The sequence below is a fragment of the Barbus barbus genome (genome assembly GCF_936440315.1).
Source record: "Barbus barbus genome assembly, chromosome: 8".
Classification (NCBI taxonomy): domain Eukaryota; kingdom Metazoa; phylum Chordata; class Actinopteri; order Cypriniformes; family Cyprinidae; genus Barbus; species Barbus barbus.
In genome coordinates, this window is record NC_136736.1 from 6,204,931 (window position 1) to 6,224,640 (window position 19,710).

At 35.8% G+C, this 19,710-nt stretch overlaps 1 protein-coding gene across 5 annotated transcripts in view; it reads left to right on the forward strand.

Moving 5' to 3' along the window:
* LOC306873429 (1-acyl-sn-glycerol-3-phosphate acyltransferase gamma-like) overlaps positions 1–19,710 on the forward strand; it is a 42,243-nt gene that overhangs the window by 11,887 nt on the left and 10,646 nt on the right. Inside the window, exons 5-13 of one of the 5 annotated variants that reach the window (XM_079422704.1) lie at positions 360–394; positions 534–619; positions 863–908; positions 2,063–2,174; positions 2,463–2,599; positions 2,701–2,767; positions 4,347–4,820; positions 10,557–10,819; positions 19,340–19,398. In XM_079422704.1, the coding sequence (XP_079278830.1) occupies positions 360–394; positions 534–619; positions 863–908; positions 2,063–2,174; positions 2,463–2,599; positions 2,701–2,767; positions 4,347–4,459 (596 nt within the window). In that variant the 3' untranslated portion in view covers positions 4,460–4,820; positions 10,557–10,819; positions 19,340–19,398. Of the gene's footprint in view, positions 1–359; positions 395–533; positions 620–862; positions 909–2,062; positions 2,175–2,462; positions 2,600–2,700; positions 2,768–4,346; positions 4,821–10,217; positions 10,490–10,556; positions 10,820–15,193; positions 16,029–17,649; positions 17,878–19,339; positions 19,399–19,710 lie in introns of those variants that run through there. The other 4 variants (XM_079422701.1, XM_079422700.1, XM_079422703.1 and 1 more) reach the window with 4 other exon arrangements.

Consider the following 19,710-nt stretch of genomic DNA (forward strand, 5'->3'; position numbering starts at 1 on the left):
ACGGTTTCCACAAAAATAAAGCAGCACAAGGAAATGTTTCTTGAGCATCAAATCAGCATATTAGAATGATTTCTGAAGGATCATGTGACACTGAAGACTGGAGTAATGATGCTGGAAATTCAGCTTTGCATCACAGGAATAAATTACATTTTGAAAATATGTTCAAATGGATATTTAAAATAGTACAATTTCTTGATATTGTTGATTTTGTTTTATCAAATAAATGCAGCCTTGGTGAGCATAAGAGACTTCTTTCAAAAACATGAAAAACTTTGTCTTTGCGAGCCCAAACGTTTGAACCCTAGTGTACATTAATCTTGTATATTAAAGTATAACTTGTTTTACTGTGTTTTTCTCAGTTTGTGACCCTGTCTTAGGTGACCATGGTTCAATGGTAAGTTTGCTTGTGTTCTTGTTCCTCTCATTCTGATTTTCTTTTCTTTTTTGCCTTCTGTCCCATTCTGTTCATTATACAGAAAACAGAATTTGGAAAATGTGACATTTATTTCTCATAGTATTCTTTGTTTTTGCAGTATGTTCCTCAGAATCTCCATCCCGTGTACAAGAATAAAGTGGTGCCTGTGGCCGATATCATCACGCCCAACCAGTTTGAGGCTGAGTGAGTACAATACCTCCTCTTAACAGCTGTGTGTGTGTTATTTTGTGATTGGCTGTTTCTGTGCTGCAAATGTCAAACCTCTAGCCCCTCACCTGCTTTAGTAAGATTACTGACAGAAGAGTGATATTGTAGTTCCCTCTAGTGGTCCGCAGTAGATTGACACATGAATCTTCAGTGCCTAACAGCTGTTCACATCATACTGATGTGCCATCAATGCTTCTAAGTCCATGTTCTCTATTCCAGGTTGTTGACAGGGAAGAATATCAGCACAGAGAAAGATGCTGTTGAGGTGAGTTTGAATACATATATGAGAAATGGCCCTCATGATAGCCTTTAAAAATGGGAAGCAGAAATAAATGTTTGAATATAAATTATATGATACCCCCCCCCCCCTTTCAAATTTTATCATTATTATAAAAAAATATTTTTGTATTACTTTATGTATTATCATATATTTTATTTTCATAAATATTATTTCTTACTATATTATTATAATAATTATTATTATTAATGTTATTATCTAATATTAAATTAGTAATAATTAAAAATATTGCTAATAATAATAATAATTATTATTATCATTAATAATAATCAAATGTTTGAATCAATGAGTAATAAAAATAAACATTTATTATGTGTAATAATAATAATAATAATAATAATAATAATATTAATAAGTAATAAAAACGTTTTATTTGTATGTCTTATAAAGTATTGTTTTATATATTATTTTATTATATATTATGTATTACTGTATTAATATCATTGTTGTTGTTATTATCTAATATTAAATTAGTAATAATACAAACTATTTAAAAAATATATATAATTATTATTATTAATTCTAAATGTTATTACCAATGAGAGCAATAAAAAATGTATATTTATTGTTGTAATAAAGTAATAATTATTGTCAATAATTGTTTTATTATCTTATATATATATATATATATATATACACACACACATCTTATATTATCTAATTATCATGATATATATTATATATTTTATTATTATAGTAATGTAAATAATAATGATTATTGTTATTATTATTGATAATAAGAAATATAAGAACAATAATAACCATATATAAGAACAATAATAAAATATAAACATTATATTTTAAAGTTGTTGTTCTTATCTTAATATTATCTAATAATATACTAAAAGATAAATAATAGTAGTAGTAGTTTAAAATCATTATTCTTATTATTTTATCTTCTAATATTATTATTACTACTGTAATGTGAGGTTGTTGTTGTTGTTGTTGTTATTATTATTATTATTATTATTATTACACCTTTTTTTGTGAACCCTTTAAAGACTGTTGTCTGTATTTTTGGAAACATCATTTGAACATTGAAACCAAGCACATTGCTGTTTACATGTTACTAGCACCTGGCCGAGGTCTCTGACTGTGTGTGTGTGTGTGTGTGTGTTCAGGTGATGGACCTGCTGCATAAGATGGGTCCAGACACCGTGGTCATCACCAGCTCTGATCTGCCCCCTCGTCTTGGAGACAGATTCCTGGTGTCTTTTGGCAGTCAGCGCATTTGTAAGTGTGTGCACTTCCTGTGCAACTCAAAACTGCTTTGTCATGAATTTGAAAACATGTCAAACTGCTGAACAGTGGAAGATAATATCACTGTCTGCAGATTTGATCAATGACAAAATTTGCAATTAGGAGAGCTTGCAGGAATGCATATGAATTCAGATATTTTTGTTAATTTGTTTGAACCACCTGCATGGGATTGTGTAGCCTAGTGGTTAAAGATCAGGGTTGGTTCATGTATGATAAGTTCTTGTGAAGAGAATGAAGAATAAAATAAGCATGTTTATGCAGTGATGCCTGACGGTACAAGGACGACCCAGCGGATCCGAATAGAGGTGCCGAAGGTGGATGCAGTGTTTGTGGGGACCGGTGATCTGTTTGCTGCTATGCTGCTGGCCTGGACTCACCATTACCCAACAGACCTGAAGGTACAGCATATATTAAATCAGTGTGTCAGAAACGCATCACAGTGATCATGCAGCATAGTAAGAAAATGCTGATCAAGTCCCTTTCTCTCTGTTCTTCGCAGATGGCATGTGAGAAGACCTTCTCTGTTATGCACCATGTCATTCAGAGGACTATATCTTTTGCCCATGGTAAAACAACAACCAAAAGCTGTTTATTTTACATGCATGTTGTAGGGTTGTCAATACACTTTCAGCATCAGGCGATATCAACAGCAAAAGCTAGTATTATACTAAACATTCTTATTTATTCTATTTATTTAAAAGATTAAACAATATAAACATGAAAACTTGGCATGAGGCCTACAAGTACTGACATTAAAAATTCTGTCATTTACCTCAAGTTGATCTTTATGAATTTCTTTCTTCTGTTGAACATAAAAGAAGATATTTTGAAGAATGTGTGTAACCAAACTGCTGGTCCCCATTCACTTCCATAGTTTTTTTTTCCATAATATGGAAGTCAGTAGGGTCCATCAACTGTTTGGTTACCCACATTCTTCAAAATATCATCTTTTATGTTCAACAGAAGAAAGAAGGTGAATAAATACTGACAGAACATTCATTTTTAGGTGACCTATCCTTTTAAGTAAACATTTTTGGTAACACTTTAGAATAGGGAACACTTATTCGCTATTAACGATGACTTTTGACTCAATAAATTCCTAATTTGCTGCTTATTAATAGTTAGTAAGGTAGTTGTTAAGTTTAGGTATTAGGTAGGATTAGGGATGTAGAATAAGGTCATGTAGAATAAGGCATTAATATGTGCTTAATTAGTGCTAATAACTGGATAATATTCTAGTAATATGCATGCTAATAAGCAAGTTAAGAGACCATAAAATGAAGTGTTACCCCCCCCAAGTAATATTTTGAGTCAAAAATAAAAAAAGCACAAAAATACAAATGAGTGCTTGGAAGTTTTTCAGGTATCTTGCATCAGTATAAAGTAACAAACCCCATTAAACATTCAAAAATTGGGGAGAAATTACTACAAAGTACTTTTATATACTTATATGCAATTATATTCAATATTTTGAACTAATTAAAATGTTAAAATCCCAATCATAGGATATTTACGTATTCACTGTTTACGTATAAACACTACAGTTCAAAAATTTGGGGTCAGTAAGATTTTTTTTTTTTTGGTAAAGAAATTAATACTTTTATTAAGCAAGGAAGCATTAAATTGATCAAAAGTGAGAGTAAAGACATTTATAATGTTACAAAAAATAACCAAAAAATTTAAACTTTGCATTCATTAAAGGTCTTGGGGGAGAAAATATATGTATGTGTTTTTTTTTTTTTTTTTTTTTTTTTTTTTTTTTTTTTTTTTAGATATATAAATTACAGTTTCCACAAAAATATTAAGCACTATTTTCAACACTGCACACTCACAAGTTTCTTAAGCAGTAAATAATCATATTAGAATGATTTCCGAAGGAAAATGTGACCCTGAAGACTGGAGTAATTATGCTGAAAATTCAGCTTTGCCATAACGGGAATAAATTACATTTTTTTAAATATTAAAATAGAAAACAGAAAAAAATTGTAATAATATTTCACAATGTTACATATTTGACTGTATTTTTGATCAAATAAATGGTGGTTTTGGTGAGAATAAGAGACGTCTTTCAAAAACATTAAAAGATCTTACCGATCCTAAACCGTAAGCAGTAGTGTAAATGAATGATCTCTCGTGTATTTTCAGAGATGGCAGGTCCTGGTAGAAGACCCAGCCCGGCCCAGCTGGAGTTACGGATGATCCAGAGTAAAGCTGACATAGAGGATCCAGCCATAGTGATGGAGGCCACTGTTCTATAGAGCCGCCACACGCCACATCTCATCCACACATCTCACCCTCCGCTCACAACTGCACAATGTATAGATGTTGTACATTTTGATATGTAATGTGACATTGCCTTAGAATCTCAGCCAGAGCACAACAGTTCCATTTCCAGAGATTCAGCAGGGTACAGCCAAACAAGCGAGAGGGAGAGAGCCGTCGCGCTCCGAGAGAGTGTAACGCAGAGAAAAGAGAAGGGAAGAGAGATGATCAGCCTCTCTCATTCACACTATTTTGTGCATCTTCACCATCTCTGTCTCTCTCTCTTTCTCTCGAAGCTCCTCAAGAACTCCGGTTCATCCTGCACATAACGCCCAGTCACTGACATTTCCAGACCAGGTCAGTTATGTAACTAAACTGCCATTGATCTAGTGAGGACCAAAATTTAAAAAATGATATTAATATCTAGGTGTGACGCTTTCTACGCTCTATGATTTTGAGCAGTTCAGCAACAAACTCAGAAAACAAAACCTAGATGGCTGAGTCTCACAAAAACTGTCAAGAAATGCCTGAGTAATTTCGGCCTTGATTCAAAAGATCAAAATAAGATTTTTATTGCATAAAGGAAAAAGGAGGATATTATTAGGACCATTAGGGTTTTGTGCATTACGCTATTTTTTTTTTTATTGTATTCTTTTCCCCCAGTTCTCTGTTGCTCACTGCAATGTTTATAATTATCATCTTTATACCTTATTTTTTAATTAGATATATTTGAGTATATTTTAGTAATTTTAATTATATATTAAGGCTGTCGAATCGATTAATCGCGATTAATTGCATTCAAAATAAGTTTGTGCGTGTAATGTGTGTATCTATGTGTATATATGTACACAAACATACACACGTAAATATTTAAGAAATATTTACGTGTGTGTGTATATCTATCTATATATATATCTATATATTTCATTTATATATGATTTATATTATAAATATACACATTACACACACTTTATGTAAACAAAAACTTATTTTGGATGTGATTAATTGTGATTAATCGATTTGACTGGCCTATTATATATGTATATTATTTTCTATTTATTATTATTATTATTATTTTCTATATAGATTTCTTTTGAATCATTCTCGCCAGACATTTAATTGCTGTATTATATTTAAGACAAGTTTTTTTTTTAATTGATAAAATGTGATTATTTGTCACAATGCAAACAAGGTTGGTCCTTAACATAATTTTCTTTATGCAAAATATATTCATATTTTGATTTGGGAGTTTAGTATAGATTTGACTTTGTGAGATTTACCCAGAAAGCTTTGCTCTCTGCGGTTCTTGTAAGATACCTGTATCTGGAAAAGATATGTTGTAGCCAAGCTCAAAAATGAACAAGTTGTTAAATGTGTATTACAGACCCAAAGCACTACTTTGTGTGAGAGTCCAACTTGTGTCTAATATGTGTATTTTATTGTTTATTTTTTGTGACTATATTCTTCCAAAAAGGGAGATTTTATTGAAGAGATGCGCTGCTGTATTTTGTGACTTGTTGATGTTTTTGGTGAGATATACTGTAATAATTTTTGGCCTTGCTCACGTGTATATGATTTAATTCTCATTCCATTGATTTTATTTTACATTGTGCATTTATAAATGCGGAAGTTCGAGCATTTCACTTCATGTTTGTTTGTCAATTTAACTAACATTATCATCTCATTTGCTTTGAACTGATTGTATTTGCATTGATAATCTACTTGTTTGTACAAGCAGAAGAAACTTTAAAAGTAGTTTTAACTTTTTATTTGATAGTATTTTCATATCTTAAAAGGAAAAGCCTTGTATGAAGTCTGAAGGGGAACTTCTTAAAATGCCTTGATTAACAGTAGATGTGTATGTGTGCTAGTCTGGGAACCTGCGCCTGCTTCTCTCTCACTGTGTCAGAGAACATGGTGCCTTCTGGTTGCAATGCTATGAAAGATAATAAAAGGCAGATGAGTTATATATTTCATCAGACTTGTTCTCCTTTGTTCAGTTCATAAGGAGATTGATCAGGCAACATCTTCCTTTGTGTCATATGTCTGTTTATATCTCTGTTTGATCCATTCTCCATGACACTCTGCAGTTATATGTGACCCTGGACCACAAAACCAGTCTTAAGTAACAATAGCCAAAAATACATTGTATGGGTCAAAATTATCCATTTTTATTTTATGCCAAAAATCATTAGGATATTAAGTAAAGATCATGTTCCATGAAGATATTTAGTGAATTTCCTACCGTGAATATATCAAAACTTAATTTTTGATTAGTAATATGCATAGCTAAGAACTTCATTTGGACAACTTTAAAGGCAATTTTCTCAGTATTTAGATTTTTTTTGCACCCTCAGATTCCAGATTTTTTTAAATAGTTGTATCTCAGCCAAACATTGTCCTATCCTAATAAACCATACATCAATGGAAAGATTATTTATTCAGCTTTCAGATGATGTAGAAATTTCAATTTAGAAAAATTGACACTTATGACTGGTTTTGTGGTCCAGGGTCACTTATGGAAGTATTTTTGTTTTACTTTTAATTTCTATTTAACACCTAACTAATGCTCTTCCAAAACTAGTCACATTTCTTTTAGCCATCGTTTCATCCTCTGATCATTTCTCAGTTGCATTTGTATTTTAAACATTCAAAATTCCTTCTAAGTGAATCTCACAAAATCACATTTAACCCCAAAATCAAAAGAAAAAAGGAGAAGGAACATGAAAGACAGAAATACAGAAAAATAGTTTGAAGAAACAAAGCCTATTTTAGGACCAGTATCTTTTTTTTTTAAAGATTTGTTACATTGATTTTTATGCAATGTTATTTTTATCCAATTGTTTAATTATTTTTGTCCAACTACACACATTTTTTTGTAATACAATAATTGTTTACATATAAATGATAATTTATTGGTTAAGCAAAAAAAGCACAATAAAAGCAAGCATTAAGTTTTTTATAAGTGTAATGATTATAATTATTAATAATAATTTAAATATATTTTTTGCATTACCGTAATGATATATTTAACTGTTATTAAAAAATTATTTAAAAATAATGATTGTTAAAAAAATTGCTAACTTTAGACAGCAATTCAGGCCAAAATAGTGCTCAAAAAAATAAAATAAAATCCAGTTTCTCTTCATGTTAGCTGTGACTTTCAAAGCTCTTTTTTAATTTAAAGTCGTAATTGTATAAATCTGCCATTTCTTTTTATTTTGGGGAAAAATATGACTGAGGCATGTTCTTTCATGAGATTCTTCACTCATCCCAACCACTAGCTTTTCATCTTATTTTGCTTAGGAAAAAAACATGGCCATGTGCAGGACTAATCAGGGGTCAGCATTGCTCTGAGGGGCATGTGCTTCAGCTTCTCATTAGTTACCGAGCTGTTAACTTCTTATGTGTACTTGTATATTGTGTATGTGTATGTGAGAATGACTAATGGATGGTTGTACTGTGTGTGTGCGAGTATTTGTGTTCTCGGAAGGAATATGAGGGTGTGAAGGGATATATGGGGGAGGGAAGTAAAATAAGAAAAGCCAAGTCTAGTCTTTATGAATAAAAACAGTGAGCTGGTACAGATGATCATGACATTACTGTCTCCGAATGAACTGTACTGGTACCAGTTTCTAATGTGGCACTTGCTGAAGTGCCACTAAACAGGTTTAGTTTAGTGCAAAATAGCCACTTCTTCTAAATTTCATTATTCTTTATCACTTTCATGCTAACAATGAAAGCACACTTGTGTTTACTATTAATTAAACAACAAGGGTTTCCTGATATAAGAAACCCTGTCAGAAAAAGGAAGATGCATCTCACTCTGTCCAAATATTCTTTATCACAGTGATGTCTAGTGCATTCCCTGAGGGAAGTGTGCTCAAGAACTTTTGGGATGAACTACATTTTTTGTTTGTTCTGTATACATTATGTTTGTAAATTGTATATCGGTCTGTGGAAATTATGTGCTGTCTATTGTAAGACTGTGGATCAAAGATGACCAAATGACATTGAGCTCCTTCTAGTGGACGGAGCTTCTGTTGTCTGAGAAAAACTATTCCTCTACCATTATTTAGGCCATAAACAAAGCGATCTTTAGTATACTAGGTCCCTTAATGCCGTTCTTTTTTTTAAATCTGATGTCCTGACTCCATATGATACGGTTTAATCGCTTGGACCTATTTGTCATCAATGTATATGTCGTCATCTGTAGTTCACAGAGTTTTGTATAATTAGCTGCCTTCCATTACAAGGCATTGAACGCCTTACATCATGTACAAAAGCATTTCAGGCGTACTAGTGCTCAAAAAAATCCAGCTATTCTTCACGTTAGTTGCGACTTCCATAACTCTGACTCTTGAAGTAAGTGTAGGTTTTATTATTTCATTTTCACATAATAGACTGAGGTGCGAGACAGGATAGTTTCCGAGGATGAAACATCTTTAGAAAATGATGGAATCTGACAGAAATGAGTCATCGTGTCTTGGCCTCTCAGTGTGAATCGTTATTTCATCTGTAAAATGAGTGTTTCAAACCACTGTGCTTGCTGTAATGTACTCTTGTCCACAACAGTACTGTTTAATAGAAGATTCTATGGCAAGAGTACATGAGAATACACTTGAAAATGTGTCCTTCTTACAGAACGCCAAATATGAATTTCAATGACATCATAATGGGCAGGATGACATGTTGCCAGGGCAACAATAGGAGGCATCATTCTACTTCTCTGTAAATATGTCTCGCTCTTAACAGTTCTAATAGTGACATGTCAGTGCTTCACGATTCATTTTGTATCAGAAATAGTTTTTGTTGTTGTTGTTGTTCTTTCTTTGGTTTTCCGTTCTGAATGGGGTCAGAAAAGACAATAAAAAAGTTAATGTATGGTAAAGTTTTTAGTGCTTTGTTTTCATATTCTGAATATTTTATAATATGTAACAAAGATTGTAGTGTACAAATCCACATTTATAATGTATGTATGTTATAATGCAATAAAGAAAAACAACGTATTATATTAAATGTTGTGTGTATGTTTCTTAGGGTGTTAAGAAAAACAAATGCTTTTTACCATTTCTGTGTCAGGTTAAGGCTGCTCGCTCAAAATCCTGTGTAAAGACAATGCAGACAAAAAAGCCATCCTAAAGTATTGCAGCTCTGACACTACTTTGGTAGCAGCTTCAAACTTCAAAGGTGTCTTTGCATAGTCAAGTTAAGACTGCTCTGTGCCAGCTCAGAATTCATTGTAAACACATAATACAGCTTAAAAGCCAGAAATTATGTCTGCTCTGAGCCACCTCAGCCCCTAGTATAGATGTAATTGCTGTGTAAATGCATTTATGCCACCTCTGAGCAGCATTACACAGTCTATGTAAAGACACCTAAATGCCACTTCAGAAGCGCTTCAGTGCCACCACTGCAATGTAAATTTGTCATTTAAATGAAATGAAGCAGCATCAATGCAGCCTCAGACATTGTTTTTGTCATAACTTAGTCATATTGTATATATTTAATTAATTTTAAAGTGCATATATTCGCAATTTGAATATTAAAAATGAGTAATTTTACAGCCCTGATGCTGCTTTTAGTTCTGTCAAAATGAAATGTAGCATCAATGCAGCCTTAAAGGTGCAGTAAGTGATTTCGCTGTTGAAAGTGGATTGGACTGAGCACCAAAACACACTTTTAGCCAATCACCAGTAAGGGGCGTGTCTACACGTTATGGAGGAGTTACCAGTGTTGCATAGCCTATTAGTTAATTTGGGGGCGGAGCTATCAAGATGAGGGTTATTTTAGGCAGGGAGTGTTTGTCGTGGTGATTTCAGATATCAATATGGTTTCTCAGAAACCGCTTACTGCACCTTTAAACTTTGTCATGACAGTGTACATATTTAATTAATTAATCCACGTCAAGATTTACAGTTAGCTATTGATATATTTTATAATATGATCTCTGTGCAAATGCATGTGCAGGAAATCTATCCTACCTTTTATCCAAGGTATAATGCAAGTTCTGCACCGTCTTTGAGGTAAAGTTAATTTTAAAGAAGACTAACTGAAAGTCTAAAACACTTACAAATGTGTTTAATTCTCCAGATTGACTTTATTGACGAGGTCAGCAGCCTGAGAGAGATGGAACTACTAACCGCCATTGTTTCCAGTCGAAGAGGGGAGCTAATCGGACAGGAAGTCTCACGACTAGATGCAATGTGTGTGTGTTGTGCGTGGATGGATAACGACGCATCTGAGCAGCAGCCCAGAGGCTTAGATACCAGTTTCCGACAGCATTATCATATTGCATCGCATTAAGCGGAAAAGCACGAATCCTCCACGCAGATCCACTGATGACATTTAAGCAGGTAACGCTAATGCACGCGCATGCAACCTACCGCCGCGCGCTCTAGATGATGACTGTACTCCTAACCCGATTAATAATGCTCTTATTAACGTTGACTTGCGGTTACATGCGTCCACTGCGTAACCCAGTGTTTTCTCTGTGTATTTTATTATTTTGCATTTGTGTTTTGGTTACTGCAACGTTACTGCAGTGGCTGGTTTATAGGCACAGCGTGTTTGGGGCACTTCACAAAGCTCACTGTTTAGTAACCAATGCAAGGCGGTTTGACAGCGCATGGAGCACCCGTTTAAGATTTTTATCGTAAGATGTTTAAGATATTTATCGTGTTCATTCAGCAGTCGTTTGCATGCGAATGGCTTTAGGATCGCTGAAGATTAGTGGTGTTTATGTCTCGGTTGCCATGTGTCATTCCCGACCTGCTTGGCCGTCATTGTCGTGCGATTATCGGGGTTACTAGAGTTCAGATGCAGCGCTGGGCTGATACCTGCAGTTTAGGTGATGAGTGGGTTTTTCTAATGCACTGTAACGTTAATTGACATTAGTCATGTTTTTATATAATTCCAGGGCATGTGTTTAACTGCATTTGGTTCTTTAACATGTTAAATTGTTCCTATTATTAGTGATTATTTACAATTTTGACATTTTTGAAAGGCTTTTATTATTATTATTATTTTAATTCAGAACCGGTTTCATCAATAATACCTGGAATTCTGCGACGATCGGTTACGTTATATGGTTCCCAAGATTGAAGTACTGACTATTATACTAAAATACTCATCCAAATTCAGCTAATGTCATAGCATACAGCCATTATTATTTTTGCCATAGACTACTGTAAGAGTAGTATGCTATTCCATCCATATTCAGCTAGTGTTTCCTGCACTATTTGTATTCAAAACCAGAGTTGTCTCTCTATCTAATTTCTTTTGTCTATTCAAAACAAAGAGCGCGATCAGTGTAATCTGATTCATTCCAAACAAATAAAGGTGCGGCCACTTTTCTGCAAAATTTCATAGGAAAAAAAGTGTCTTGCCAGTTGTGTAGCGATGCATGGAGCAGTTCATACTTTGAAACCAGAAGTTGCTCCACATGGAAAATTTGTTTGACCAATTTGAATGTGATATGTGGATTCCCATTGAAATGACTGGATTTCACCAATGAAAAATCACTGAACAATGGTTAATGTGACTGTACTTTGAGTCTTATGCCGCCCATACTACATAACTTTCAAAGTCGTTAGGTATCTGTTCTTTTCACACTTCAAAGCTTTCTGTCACTTCCGGTCAAAACGCATTTCACCGTACAGGACTTGGATCGCAGACGGATCTGGAGAGTTAACAAGCTGAATATCTTTCGAGCTTCAGTGGTGCATCAACACATATCCCAGATCATTTCTTTGACAATTCAAACATAGCGGTTGTAACTCACTTGAATAAGCACTGATTTACTTCTGATTTCAGGCTTTTGTCAGTGATCTTCATTAATTGTCAGTGAACAGGAAATCAGGGCAATAATCATGTAGTGTGTGGGCAGCATTATGAACCGGCTTGGTTTTAGTGCATCAAAAGCAAGTATGAATAGCAAGTCAGGATATTCATTAGGTCTGATTCAAACTCACTTCATGAATTTGTATCTACATTAATGAATGAATAAAATTCTACCTCTTTTTTTGTATTTTAATTTCCATATTGTTAGGGCCAGTGAATTAATGGGTTGCAAAAGCTAAATTTTGGTAATTTCACTGCTTTGAACTTTATACTTTGGTCTTATTCCAAACCTGCCATTCTTTGCCAGCCATATGGCACATGCACAATATTTTGTAATCCTCTTTCAATAGAGCAATAATGAATTGGCTCAGAATAAAATGTTATTGAATCAGTTATGCATTGATGCTCATTTTAAACCGGTTCAATAGAAAGTATATGTAAACAAGGTTGTGTATAATAAATTTATAGTAGTTTTTAAATTTTAGTACTTTTTGTTGTGCCAGAACAATATATAATTGCATGCCATGGGGAATATTTTTAAATAAGAGATATATTCTTTATTAGTTTGTCACAGTATATCCATGACACTGCTCTGTTGCTGCATTAGATGCAACCGTTCTAATCTTACCTTTAATCTGATAAAGCTTCTTAATTAAACCTATCACTATTACTTTGTACCAGAGGTAGATAACACCATCTTAATTGGGGGCATGTAGTCACATTGTTGTTGGGTAACTTCATTTTTTGCGATTAGAATGTGGGTCAGAGGTTTTTAGTAGTGACGCCTTGACATTATCCTCTTAACAACTCCCTGCTTCCTTTGGACAGCAAGCAGAGCGTTTAGGCTGTCTTCAGTTTTGTAAAAAAGCTTGGCTTGACTTGATTTTGTTTATTTCAGCCACAGGAGGTGGTTTTTTTTTTATGGCTGCTCGTCTGTTTCAGGCTATTCAATTCTGGGTGGTTTGAGATATGAGGAAAGTAGTATCTACATGCCATTTTTACTTCATTTTTAAGATTATTTGCAATATTATGTCTATATCAGGAAGAGTAACAGACTTGGAAATCTCCTCCACAGCAGCAATCCAATTGAACAGATCTGGGGTTTCATGCAAATGTTGTTGAATTGCTGCTGCATTGACCACAATGTTGGAAAGGCAAGAGCTGAGGTTGTTAAAGTGCTGCGAGTTGAGGCCGGTAGGGAAGGAAAACCTGTAATGTTGTGCATTACAGTAAAAATTGGATTATATAGTACTATTCAGTTTTGTGTCTGCACTGTTCTTCTTGTAACGGTGGGCAAGAGATGTCATATCTATTTCTCGAGATCGGTGATTTGTGTGAGCGTCCTGGTTCTTCAGTGTCACCTGAAACTTGTATGAATAAAAGATTATACATGGATGCCCAAATTGCCCACCGTTGTAATTTCATCACATTAATTTATTGGTAAAGCCTTTGTATTTAAAATCAACAAACACAACTGAATGATTTCTGTTGGTTATCCCTGATAAATAAAAGGTGCAAGTCCATTCATGTGATTTTCAACTTTTAAAAAAATAAATAAAAATGATCTAGTTTATCATCACTACTAACTATTATCGTTCACAGTGCATTATGGGATTTGTAATTCATTAATTAATATTCAGATGTTAAGTGCGCAGGTTTTTTGTTTAGTTTTTTCCACTTTTTAAGCCAATCAATGGATGACTTCCCAAAGAATGCAGACACTGTAGTTTGGTGGTGGGATGGAAACTTATCTAGAAATTAAATGTCACCTTCTAGCATGGCTTTGGAATTCATTGAAAGCCCTTTTGGCAGCATTCATTTCAGTTCAGTAGTTAGCCACTGTAGCTTGCAAATTGGTTGCCAAAGTGAGCATATGCATGGTCAGGTAACAGGTTTGTTTGTCTGTTTATAAATGCCAATGTGTGGGTGCTATTTGGCATGTGTTTTTGTACTTGGACGGTTTATGTGTGAGACCCCTGGTGTACTAGGACTGAAAACACACTGTACACTGGCCCACTGAGAATTATTGACCACTGAGTCCCTTGTAATGATGATGACGTTCAGTCTGGCAAAGCTAGAGACTTCACCAAAGCACAAGCCCTGTCTGCTGTTAATGTTCATCTTTTGTGTGCATTTTTGATGAGTCTTGAAGTCTGTAGGATTTGCTGAGACACGGTAGCAAAGATAACTGACGAGGGGAGCTCTTGCAAAGAAAAAAAAAAGTGCCATTCAAAGGATATAAATTCAGAAGAATATTTATCTTCAAGTTTGGGGAAATGCAAAGAGAAACACTTTTGATGGATGAAATTTGTAATGATAATGTCTAAGTTTGTTTAAACAGTTGTTTAAAGAATTCTTAGAAATGTTTGTTTGTATGTATGTGTAAGATACGGATTAGATTTTAGATTTAGACATCTTGACCTCAGCTGCAGTCCAGTAAGCTGCTTTGGTCTCATATGGCTCATAATGTATAGGTTTTATGCTACACACTTTATTGGGAGAAGGCTTTACAAGGCTGCCATCATTGCACATAATTTCCTGGAAGCAGTTATGCTGACCTTTCTGAAATTTGAAGAATTGAGGAATCTGAGTTTAATGTAGGTTTACAGGGCTCACCGGCATAGTATAATCAAAGACAGACACTGAAATAAAAGAAGACGGAAGAAATAATGAGATGAAGTGATCAATAGAAGCAGAACGAATAAAAAAGGAAGTGCTGTTGTGTGCCGTGTAGGCCTGTGGCACATTGTGTTCTCTGTTTATGCCAGTAATGCAGTTGTGCATTCATGGCTTTGGGCCACAACCTGCCTGATCTTCTGTCACCACCTCATCCAAACTGGATTTAGGGCCTTGTCGACCTTGGATGCCAAGAACAAGTTCACAGATCTACAGCAAGGCCATGTAGAAGCTTGTCCGGCATGCTACAGCACCCACAAGACTCCAGAATCGCTACCAAAACACATCATGCCTCCGTGTAAAAGATCTTTGAAATGCCAGAGAATGTGCTTGACCCTAGATGCTCCTTCTGGTGACTAAAGAAAGTAACCACTGTCCTGTCCCACTTAGCTCAATCACTTGAAGGTGATGTAAATGCGATGTGACTTATCCAGGGTGCTGGTCCAGAGTGCTAATCATTGGTAATCTAATCCAGAGGAGATTAGAGAAGAGGAGGGAACACAGGATGCTGAGAACGGCTCTCTCTGGCTTAACGGAAGGTTGCCGCTACGTCCATGTTGTGCTGTAGGACTTCTGCACCTTGCTAAGGATTCGCTAACTCGAACTGTGCTTGGAATTTGGGATAGCAGTTGGTAACCGCATCCAGTTGGAGTTCAGCATTGGAAGACTGTCCTTTTTTTACGTCCACTGATGTGTGGTTTTGAGTGCTTGCGTCATCACAAAAGTGCTCTCCTTCAGTGGGATTAGCATTAGCATGTGGCTGTAGCCATAGCGAGACCTGGTGCTTCGTTCAACTTTTTAAAAGGATTTCTTTGCCAAATATTTTCAGGAGCATTTTTCACACTTTCATTTCATCGATCTCCAAGCTTGTCAAGAACAGAGCCGCCTGTCCATTTTTGAACGAAACCAGAGGAGGCTAATTTCCTAATTATTCTGCTTTGAAGGCCCATCACCAGAAGCGGAGATGCTGAACCAGGGGGCTGTGATGATCTTCACAGGAATCTGTGGGGCGTTAGTGGTCATGGCAGTGGCCTACTACGCCTACTGGTGAGTCCGGCTAAAGTGCAACAGTGGATTGATTAGGCCTCCTGCTGCTTATGTAAAGGTTATTGGATTCAACACAGGCAAAGGGCAAATGAGACACTCCTTGACTAAGACTTTAATTTGTTTATTTGTAGTTTTTTGCATGCCTGTCATGTTTGTGGGTGTTTAGGGCACTATGGTGACCACCTGTTTTACAGTTGTCTCTATAACAACTGAAAGGTCATGCAGTGTCTGTGTCTGTATATTCTTCGCTTAAAAGCTTCACAGAGAGTCAAACAAGCTGATACCAAATTGTTAGCTGAAGTCTATCTGAAAATGTATCTGCTGTGGAAGTGTTGTATTTTTTTTGAGGCATTGTGGATTAACTCCTAAAATGGTTGATCCCTCCATCTCTAATCCCCCCACCCTATCAGTGTAGTTGTCATGCTACTAAAAAGTGAATTAGGAACCAAGTCAAACAGACATAAACTTACATGTATCTAGGGTGTTTTTGGCATATTGCATTAATCATCTTAAGTGATACACCTGTGATACACCTTTTTTGAGCCTTGTGACACCATTTGATACCTCTGTGTGAGAAACTGGACATTAACATACTTTCAAACATAATGCTCAAGAATGAATAAGATATAGCGGCCGACTAGATGCAGCATCACTTGAAATCAAGGATCCAAAGTTTGTCAGTCATGTAGACTCATTGTTATGCAGGCTACAAATGAACACAAGATCTCACAGCTGAATTTGACATTTCGAAATTTCATAATTCTTGTCACCAGTGTCAATATCGCAAAAAACTAATACTAGCCTAAATTATTGAAAAAAAAAAACTCAATCTCACTGAAGACAAGTATACAATCAGCGATTTAAATAAGAATGAGAAGCTAGTTACAAAACAATAGGAAAAAAAACTACAGTAGAACAAATAAATAAGAAATGCTACATACACTGCGTAATCAAGTGTAAAAAAAAAAAACACTGTATATTCTCCAGTGTGTAAATTAAATATGTATTTCTTATTAAAGTCACAAATGTGATTTATTCAAGAGCAGTGAGAGATTTTCTCTCTTTTGTTTAATTAATTTGAATGAAAGGCAGCAGGAATATTAGACTGCTGTCACTTTAAGAGCTGCCCAGATACAATATACCGTTACACGTTTTCTTTCTCAGCTGTTTGCTTTCACTTAAGTCCTAAGTTACTGTGTTAATGAGGATACTTGCAAATACCAGCATTTTGACATACAAGTAGTATAGGGGTGCCGTAATGTGGGGGAAGGTTGTGACGATTCCAAGGGCCTGGCGAGGGAGGGGGCCAGGGACATGTTTTTTACTGCGGGGGGCCAGATTCAATGATGTTCAGGGGGCTTGGAAACCATAGTGAAGCCCCTGAGTGTAGTTTCACAAATAAGTCACAATAAAAGTCTCCCACAAACACATCGGTCAAACAGGAAAACTTATCTGCAGAAGCCAATCATTTTAAAAAGAGCTGAAATATCAACATTGGCTATATATCGGTGGACCACTAGGTGTCTGTAGTGCATATGATTTGGTGGAGAAAGCAAAATGGGTGAAGTGTATCTTAGTGTATTAGTCTATTAGACACTCCCCCTCACACACCTAGTGCAACACACCAACTGCTATAGGAGGTTTTGGCATTCAGAGCACTCTGCCATTCCCTTGATCTCAGACACACACACACACACTTTGGTAAGGTTCCAAAGTTTACTTCAGTTTGTGCTGTGGTGGATAGAAGGACAGAGTTCAACTCTTTCCTTTCCCATCCGCTCTCATTTTTCTTCCTTCGGTCAGTCTCTGTCAACTCTCAAGTCACAGTTAACCCACTACACTGCCTAAGGTTAGTACAGTTTGTGTTCTGTTTGTCTTGGCTGATGTGTTTATAGAGGAACTAAGGCTTTGTTTGTTTAAACTTTTACTTGCTGTTTTCTGACTGCCCCCATGTTGTATTTGAAAAGGCAGCACATTTGGCAAATTCGCTCTTATGATAAATGCTAATTCACAGGAATCAGTGACTAGCTGACAGCTTAGAAGTATTACAGTAGTTAGAATAGCTGGATTACATTTTCTGAAGAAATTGTGAGTGTTGCTTGCCTGTGCAGAATTGGTTGATGTGATACTGAGGTCAATCTGGTTGAATTTTATGTCGTCAGTTGAATTTTTCTGTAGGTGAGAAAACAATGTGAAAGCATTTGCGGTTAATTTGGTTGACATGCATCGTGGAGTATATGCATCAAGGCGGAGCTAGGTTATAATAAATAACTACTTTTCCAGTGTTTTACTTCCTAATATAAGCTGCTGTTGCTTGTCATCTGATGCTTGTTTTTACATCTTCAGATTTAAAGTTCAAACTCATTGTTTATAAAGCGTCATTCAAATGAGATCATAAGACTCTCCTAATCCACCATAAACTTTTGCTAGCTCCCCGCTCACAACAGTGATTTTACTTTTATAATGATTTTACATTATCTGTCTGATAATGTTGGCCTAAAGTATTGGCTGTCGGGCAGAACGAATGTTTAAATGATATCAGTGTAGTAGGATGGTTGACTGAACTTTGTTATCAGAGCCGACACATAATAACTGAGAAAATGATAGTATTGATGGGGTTAGACGGGCCTCCTGCAGGCTACCAGACGGCCAGTTGGAGTAGTTTGGCAACTTCATCCTGAGTATCAGATAAACCTGCAAGGAAGCACTGAGCTTCAGTCCTCTCTTTGCATTTGGTTTAGCAGTGCTTTAAAAGATTATTTGGCAAATAAATTTGCTGAAGCACTCATTTTGTTTCACTTGCAGTTGTTGTCTTGTTATTGGATTAAGCGGTGCTGGGAGATTAAAGCCTGATAAGCTTTCAAAATCGATTTGAAACGAGAGACCTTCAGATCCAATGAGAGTCTTTGTGTGATACTGTCTTTCAGAGTGGGATTTTTGTGCATGACAAGTCATGCTGAGGTGCTGCCATATAATAATGGAGAGATAGAGAGATACAGTTGGGGAGGAAATGAGGCAGTTGCGAAAATGAGGCAGTCAATGCATGCAATAGCGAGAGGGAAATTGGAGGAGGTGTTTGGAGCTCCTCCAACTGGGTGAGAGGGTCTGTGCATTGCTGGTGCATGTGGAATATTTGGTGCCTAAGGGTCTGTGGTCATGAACTCTTGCCTACTTTACAGTGGATTTTCGTATCTTGGAATAAGATGTGGAAGTAAAAATAAACAGGACTAAATGTGTTGCTGGTGACGGCTGCATTCACGGCTCGGGCCATCATGAATTCTCTAAATACGCTCTGTCTCTTTTTCTCTCAGGTCTGTGGTACTAAGTGAAGGGCCGTGTAAAAGAGGGTTGTAGAGACGAACCCGCTGTGGTGAGTTAAACTTTCATGATATTATGTTTGATAACTGAATATTTCAAACATATTATGTTTGAAAACATGATATGTTTGATCATATGATTGATGATATGTAACATAGAGAGTCGGACTCGTAACCCAAAGGTCGTGGGTTCGAGTCTCAAGACCAGCAGGGATTGTAGGTGGGGGGAATGAATAACCAGCGCTCTCTCCACTCTCAATACCACAACTGAGGTGCCCTTGAGCAAGGCACCGAACCCCCAACTGCTCCCCGGGCGCCGCAGCATAAACCGCCGCAGCATGGCTGCCCACTGCTCTGGGTGTGTG